The sequence below is a fragment of the Morone saxatilis genome, unplaced genomic scaffold (genome assembly GCF_004916995.1).
Source record: "Morone saxatilis isolate NCDOM2014 unplaced genomic scaffold, NCSU_SB_2.0 Contig11, whole genome shotgun sequence".
In the NCBI taxonomy this organism is placed as follows: Eukaryota; Metazoa; Chordata; class Actinopteri; family Moronidae; genus Morone; species Morone saxatilis.
The window spans coordinates 12,489,329-12,498,032 of NW_023339663.1; the positions used below are offsets into that span (position 1 = coordinate 12,489,329).

An 8,704-nucleotide genomic window follows, 5' to 3' on the forward strand; every position below is an offset into this window, starting at 1 on the left:
GGAGGTGAGCAATGATAAAATGAAATGTTTTGGGCTACTGCTAGTCTTTTCCACAAAGAGGGTGTTGACCCACCACTGGGCAAGGCGACATTCACTTCCACCCGTATTTTGCTGCTGCATTTGAGTCACAACAGAGAATAATGTCGCTTCCAAAATATCTTTTGACATAAAAACACTCAAGAGGCCATAATGCTGTGATTATAGAGGGAGGAGAGAGGAGAGAGAGAGAGAGAGAGAGAGAAGAGAAGAGGAGAGATGAGAGAGACGTCTTTTTAAAGTCGTGACCATTGTGGACTCAGATTATAGCCGGTGCATCTCTTCCCCCTCCCACTCCTTCACTTTCTCTATTTTCACCTCCACTAACCCCTCCTCCACATCACCCTCGCTCCCTCAGAGGCAGCTGTTTCTGTTTCCTTGTTCTCTCTGCGTCCATCCGGCCTGTGGCGTCGTGTGTAGTTCTGCCCTGGATGTCGGCGTGCGAGGGATGACAAGGATTAAGCAGGTCAGAGCTTGATACACCTGCCGCACTCAGCATCCTCTCGGCATCGGACAGAGAACAACGCACAGACAACGCCTGCGTCTGTCTTCGAAGAGTGGTGTTTGTATCTCGACGTGCTGACAACGAGGAGCCTACTAGAGACAGCGAAAGAAACGACGGGCACTGGGGTGGTAGTGTTATCATAGTCCACGTCTTCTCTTTTTTAAAATTGGTCACCAAAATAGAGAAAGTACCCTTGAATTCCTGGTTTATCTGGACACAATCGATACTTAAAGGTAAGCTTCTCTTTATGTTTTAGGTCTCTCATGTTCCCATGACCTATGCCTAAACATTTGTTTTAGACTAAATAAATGACATGAACACATACTAGTGTTCAGATCCAGATTAGGTCACAGCCACAGGAAAACTAGCCAAAAAACTGAAGCCCAGCTGAACCAACGGGGGCCCGCGAGCTGCTGTCTCAAGTATGGGCAACTGGCAGCCCTCTCATTCTTATATTACAGAGACAGCTACACCTCGCTCTCCCTTAAGGCCTGGGGGGGAGGGGGGGGGGGGGGGTACAGTCAAAGACTTGTCTGTTAGTGTGAGCTGGAATGTAACAAAGTTTGCGTGCTGCATTTGTGTCTCATATTCTTTTTATACTGAGGTTGCAACTGGACACTGTTGGTGTACTTTGTGGTTCCTGACCCAGCTTCCCTGTGACACGGTTGACTCCCGCTTCTATACTGTTTGGTCCTTCTTTTCCGATTGAATATCAAAAACACTTCTTACACAGCCCACTGCACGCCTGAGCACCTTGCAAGAGGAATTTCTCTCTAGCCCAATGTGCGCTTTCTGTATCTGCATGGCAGCATGCTCTGCTGACTGCCCACATGCAGCCCAACATGTATGACCATGCAGACTGTGTTGACAAACGTGTGTATGCAGAAACCCAGTGTAGCATACATGCACATTAGCTGTCCATTTTGGACACATACTGGAACGATATTGTTTGGGGAGTTTTTCCTGGACGGGCTACAGTTGAGCGGGTGGTGGGTTGATTTATAAGTGACATTTAATGTGCTATAATGAAAGCTTGTGAAGTCCTTTGGGAAGTGTATCAGCAGATGATTGGATAAATGTTTTATAGACAACTCCTTGTCACAGACACTAGACGTTAGCTGTTTAATGTTTATCACTTTCCACATCAGCCCTGAGTATCTAAAAAGGATGGTGAGTGTAAGACACAGAACAAAAACACCACTAGCACTCGTTTCCTCTCCCTAGCACTTGGTCCTCTAATTACATTTCCCTCCTTCATTGACGTAAATGGAGATGTGTAATCATCAAAGCAAAATAGAGGCTGTTCTTGGCCCGCTGTGCAACTCTAATTAATACAACCTCCATCCAAATGTGTTATTTCAGTCTGTCTAAAGGCTGGAGGGACTGCTGATGCTCTAAATTACGTTGAATCTTTTTGTGTTGCATTCACAGAAGTAAGCGGGTCTGGCTGAAGGCCAAAAACAAAGAATGAGGCCAGCATTACTATAATGAAGAAGGACTGAGTGGATTAATGTGGGTTTCCTACTTCTTTGATATCAATTCAATGCTTGATTCATTTTAAAATAAATGTACGAAGAGATCAATCAAACTTAAAGACATTTTAAATGTGATTTGACTTTTTTAGCTGCTGCCATCCTATGATCAAATGTTAGCCAACCACCATAACCAGACTATATTTAAGATGTCTGACCTGTCTGACTCTGACACTGCTCATAAAATGACCAACAGTCTCTGACTGGCTTGGTTTTTTTTCTTTAACTGAGAAAAAAGCCTTTAATGGCAGCAACTCTAAAACATTCTTGAATGACTTAACAACACTTTAAATACAGGCTGTGATTCTGGTTAGTTTACACTGAGCTTTGAAATCACTGTCCTTTCCTCTCTCCTTGGTGCCAGAACAGGAACTCTGGCACCAAACAAAAAGATACTTCCTTTTCCGTCTTCATGGAAACACATCCTCCTCTAAACAGCAATTAACATAAACTGTTATTTTGTAGTGTACATCTATCACGAGAAACTGAAAGGCAGCTTCAATTTCCATTACATTAGGTTAGACAAGTACTTCATCTCTCTTTACGCTAATTCTTTTTGGAAAGGTTGTCACAACTGAGTGAATGTACAACATCACACTCACCTAATGACACACTTTAGACACACTCTATTGCACAATAATAGCGTTACTGGCCTCTGAGGCATCAACACACCCATAGATGTTACTCTTTTCCAGAAAGACAGCACAGCAGCATTTTATTACCGTTTATCATTAACTTGCAGCTTTACTTGGTGTGTGACTAATACTGGTATTATGACAGTTTATCACAACTCATCAGGTGGGAGTTAATACACTGATATTAAGCATTTTATTTTATTGCACAGGAAAGCTATATCAGGTGTTCCCAACACACAATGCCAAGTGGCCTCAAGTTTCACTGGAAAGTCGGCTCAGAGATGTTTATAAGAGTTATTATACAGTCTATCATTATAGAGCATAAAACCTGCTGGACACTTGACATCTCAGCAGAGAAAAGTAAAGAGAAGAAAGGAGTTTTCAGCTTGTGGTTTAACTAGAAGACCACAAGCCAGCAGCTGCAAAGGTCCTCCGCCCAAATCAAACTCACAGTATTTAGTGAAGCAGCTCATTAAATAAACTGAAGAAATGAACGTGTTCATAGTTCATTCTTTGGGACTGTGAACTCCGTCCACTTTCTCTCATCCACCTCAGCTATGTTTTACACAGGCACAATGTGCTAGCTCAGCTAATACTGAAGAGCTGCCAAAATATAAGCTGTTTGTATGTCGTCCGTTTAGTTTAGTTTGCCACGTACCTTGAAACTGAGCAAATTCTTGTTTTTATAATACATAAATTAAGATAAACCATCCCCTCCTATCCTACCAGTGTTAGAGGAGGAGGAAAAGATGAATTACTGATACTGATACTCTAAACTTCACTCAGTATTTTGATGTCAGGAATATTATTTCTTTTTATTGACATTTTAGATTTGTTTACAGTGAGATATTATTGAGTTCTTATAGTGACTCTAGAAACAACATTTGGTTTATTGTAAATATTCAATTCTTATCCAGCTTTTAGAATTTAAAGACAACTAGGCTGGCCTAGGAAGAGTATAGCTAACATGTACGCTTCAGTATTTGTTTATTTATTGCAGTCGTATAGTCATTGCAATACTGAACAATGTTATCACACATCACATATTTTGCTCATATCGTACAGGCCTATTGCACATTTCCTGCCAATAAATAAACAGCTGTCAATTCATGATGCACAATCATTTCTTAATTTTAATACCTAACACGCTGAATATGTACAAGACATATTCTATATAGTCTATCAGTGATGAGTATTAGCTGATACTGCGTCCAGCAATTCGTGATTGGCCTTTAAAAATCCTGATTGAAGCTCCCTTAAAATATACACAAACACTGAGTGCATGGACTAGCAGAACAAAGGTTAGTTGGAAAGAGGACAGGTCTTCTGTTTTCCACCTTTAAAAAACATAAACGTGTAGTAAAGGTTGGTTATACGTGACACTTATAGTTAGAATATAACTAATAATCACCAACAGGAAAATGTAGTCCTTTTATTAAAGGATGGAGACCATGCTAACATCTACTACATCAAGGTTCCCTACATTTTTCAGCACTCCTAATCATTGTTGCTTACGTTACTGCTGAGCATTACTGAGAATTATGTTGCAGGAAATGCATTCACAACCCTGTCATCCAGTCTTACACTTTCACTTTTAATCAACAGTGTTCAAAATTCCTAGCTACTGTAATAAAACACGACAACACAAGTTCCCAAAAGAACAGAGAAACTAAATTGAAGAAGAAACACGGAAATTACTAACAAGCCTATGAAAGACTTGGCTCAATACCAACTACAAGCACACTACAGTAGTAAGTCTTATGTCAAGGCGTGACCATGGCCATCATAACGTCACCCGCTGACACAGTGGAGCTGGTTTCGTCTAACTGGAATAACCGACTAGACCTGAATATCACCACCTCTATTAAACAAACACGGCACATTCCTCACTTGTCAAACCGAAAAAACTAAATTCCCTCAAAGACAAAGAATACTGAATACACACAAGGCCAAATTGTGGATTGACGCACTAAAAACCATATTGACCAAAGTCTTTGTATTATTAAATTCATATATGTTGACACTGCAATCACATGGCGCATGTGTGGAAACATAAAGGGGTCACCTACTGATAAAAGCCTACAGCATGTATACTCAAAACTGTTCGGCTTCAACACCTGACCTTTCCAAGAATGTTTCACTGATAGTATAAAAACAACATGAAATATATAAAACTAGTATATATGCAAGGCTTGGCAGATATTTATCCAGCTGTTTTTGACTAATGAATGGACAGCATTTGCACACAGCTGGTACAGTGGTGGAGGTGAAAACAGCTCATATTAACAAGTGAGTGAAGGGGTGCCTGAAAGTGGGGAATACCAGTAGTTTTACTTAGCAATAGTTCATTTAGTTAAAGTCATTACAACAATAGTCTTTATAAAGATCACACTTTGGGTAACAAGTGGCTCTTTCTCCCAAATAGTTATCATCATCTTACTACCAATACAGACTCACAACTCTTTAATAAAGCACAATAAGAAGAAAAAACATAACCTAAAACAGAAAATATACTCAAAATGCTCAAATGTAGTTTCTAGTTTACTATATTCTGGGCTACCTGACGTGTAACAGCGGGATCCTTCTGCTGCAGAGGCTCAGTCAGTGTTTTATATCCATGGCGATTTCCTGCCACTGTTTTAATAAACTATTAAGACTGGGAGTCTACATATCAACAGGTAGCTGAGCTGAGACCTATACTATGAACACAGCTGGGTAACTTATCAGTGACAGCTTATGAACAGTAACAGCCATTATAAGACAGATTATTTTAAACCTAGCACAGTAGAAACAGCATGGCTGGCTGTACACTGTCACTAGGTGTTGATTTCTCCTAAACACACACACAAACACACACACACCAGCACCATTAGGCATGCTATAGCGTTACTACTACTATCAGCAGTCTATAAAGTTATATAGCACAATTACCCACTTTTCATATGTTAGCCAATGTTAGCTTTCCAGTGTATCATTACACATTAGCTTACATAAGCCAGCGGCGTAATGTTGTTGGAACAAAACACTTTACACTTGGATTTTATCCGGCCAGGTACCCACCTTATTTGGCGCTTTGGAGGACATTTTACACTCCTATTCCGTTTCAAAAGTGTCAGGTAAAAAGTTGTTGGTGTCTTTTGTTTTGATAATCACTTGGGTGAGTGCGCTATTTTCCTTCCAGTTGAATTTTTAGCCCAGCTGCCGCCACGCCGGGCTACGTTGTTATTTTATTTTATCCTGGACGACGGGAAACATGTCACGAAAAGCCGTGTGGAAAGTCCAAAGTTCATTATCTTATCTTCGTTGCCTGGGTCGCTAACGTTAGTCCAGTTGGGTATCGAGTCATGGAAGGAACCCGAGTTGGAAAAAAAGAGCAAATAACACCACCTTGCTTTGATGTTTCGTCGCTAACCTCTGGATGAAAAGTTGGGAAGAGTAGGCATCACCCGGACGGTGTTCAGCAATGGCAGGCTGAGTAAACCTCTCCCTGCTCTCGGCCGTGTCGTGTCTGTGCGGAGCGGACCATTGAACGTACGAAGGGGTGCAATACTCTGTAAAAACGGGGGCATTGTCAATTTACCCCTAAAAGTCACCCGTAATGACGTTTTTTTTGCTGTGCGACAAACTACCACGTGTTGTTAGTTCATCGTTTGGTTTAATTTCTGTTTTACATTATCTTTTATCGCGGCTACAAAAAGTGTCCACCCCTGTTATCCCGTAGAATAAACAGTCCGGGATACAATAAGGAGAAGCGACGCCGCTGTCTCTGCTGATGCTGAATGCTCACTTTCACTGTGTGATGATGGTGAATGTTGTGTTAGTGTGTTACACAAGGGCTACGGTAGCATTCAAATCCCAAGTTTGAGAGGAAAGTGTTAATGAAAAGCTATGGTGTAAATTAAGCCACACAACGCCTGTAGTCAGAGCAAAACAGCAGACTGTGTGAGCAGGATATTTAAAAAGTTAGTCGCATAAGAAATGACCGAAACTATTTCCCATCTCGGTGTTTGTGCGGGTCGTTTTCATCTGATACAATACACAATGAGTCAATAAACTAAACAGAGTCCTTATTTGAAAAAAAATCTCAGACCAGAGACATTGGCAGGGTTTGTGGTTGATAAGTTACCTCACAGGAAACCACAAAAGCCATTCAGTTAAGTTCCTATGACTCCCTAAACCAGACCCCACCCACAGGATGCAACAATCTCAGCATGTATTGTTTCACAGTTTACTTCTGTTTACAGAAAACAATATGCAATATTAATGTGGGTCACAGGAGAAACGCAAAATGATGAAGCAGGTTGACATTATGAAAGTTTTCAGTGTCCACTGTTACAGTGCATGTGATTGTGAGCATATGACCACAGAGGCACACCATATCTTTTCACCCTATCTTTTCCAAACAAACTGAGCAATCACATTCCCCCAATCTAGCTCCTATAATAATTACTTCCTCTGTGTGCGGAGGAGAGCTTGGAGGCAGCGTAGGTGGTCTAAGGGGTTAATTCCCACCAGACATAATCCTGCAAGGCTAAAATACCGCCAGTCAGGAGAAGCAGACATGTCTTAAGGGTTGCAAGCAGAGGATGACCTCCAGAAAGGCCAGGTCACAACAAGAAGAGGATCAAGACAGATGAACAACTCTCAAACCTGCAGCCATACTTCATCAAGGGAAACACACACTTATTTCTAAAGTATGTTTGAAGAAGAGACAGTTTTCACCAAATATCTTATAATAAAATGCATGGGGAAGATGGATATACACAGCAGACACAACAATGTTAACTATGTCCCAAGGATGATACATACTAGTATTGATGCAAGTCGCTCGCTCCTTCTGAAGCTCCTTAAACGCCTGTCAGGATCGATCAGGGCAGACAGCAGGATGTTTAACATGATCTCTCAGGTCTCGACTAACAAAAACTATAAAAAAATAATCAAACTCGAGCTAAAAAATATTGCTGATCACATTTAAAACTGATAATAAACAGAAGCTTTTCCTCTGCTGCGTGCCTCTCACTCTCATCCACACCTGTGATGGTACCTCAGATGTTCTGACAGAGAGGAGCAAGACATTAGTGACACTCCAGTGTGATCAAAGCTATCTTTGTCCTCTATGCTTACATCCCTGCTCCCATCTCTCTCTCTCTTTCTTTCTCTCTCTCTCTCTCACACACACACAAGCACAGAGGCCCCATCTCATTCGGGCAATGGGCAGCTTCAAAGCTCAGGTGCGCTCATGGAAGAGCAGGCACATGGAAAACAAAGGCGAACATGCAGGCCCACATTTGGTTGGAGCGCATCACAAGGTTCACTCCACCCAGCTTCTCCTGCAGCGAAAAGGCTAATGTAGAGTGAAACAGCATAATGTGCACATCCTGAAAATGTAAAGCTGACCGTTGATGCGCATAGAGGCGTTCACGTAAGCAAACACACAATTACATGATGATGAATAAAGAGGAAAGTGAGGTTTGATGTGAACCATTTGTTTTGCATTGGTAACATTTCTTAAGCAGATGTTGCTTCCCTGTTTTCATCTGTCCTGAGTTAGGTGTCTGTGAGAGGCTGTGTGATCCTTCCCATGGCCTGTTGACTCAGGGCTGCCCTGTAGGTCCAGCAAAGGCTCTTTGTTTCTACATACTAATAAAAACCTTCTGGAGACCAACTCAAGTTCTCTATCAATCCATGTCACATTATTGAAACTAAACTACACTGAAAAGCCATCTGAAGGTATTATATTCTTTAGGATGCAAACATTAGAGACAATGATTTATGTACATTTTTAAAGTGAAATAAAGTTTTAAAGGTAAAGCTAGTGTTTTTTTTATTATTTTTTTCTAATCCAATTAAAAGACCAAAACCAACAAAGAGTTAGTCAACCTTAATACCTTCAGCCTTTTATCAGAAGTTACTCAAATAGTAGTCAATAGTAAAATGTGTATTCGGAGGGAAAATCTGTGGTGTAACCCACTAATGATCAGTATTCAAATGTCACA

General features: G+C 41.0%; 1 protein-coding gene across 5 annotated transcripts in view; it reads right to left on the bottom strand.

Moving 5' to 3' along the window:
• tjp1a (tight junction protein 1a) overlaps nucleotides 1–6,331 on the bottom strand; it is a gene marked incomplete in the record, with an annotated part of 50,577 nt that extends 44,246 nt beyond the window's left edge. For 2 of the 5 annotated variants that reach the window (XM_035682542.1, XM_035682540.1), the window contains 1 exon segment: nucleotides 5,769–6,326. In XM_035682542.1, the coding sequence (XP_035538435.1) occupies nucleotides 5,769–5,792 (24 nt within the window). 5 annotated transcript variants of the gene reach the window in all.
• Between the last annotated feature and the right edge of the window lie 2,373 nt (nucleotides 6,332–8,704).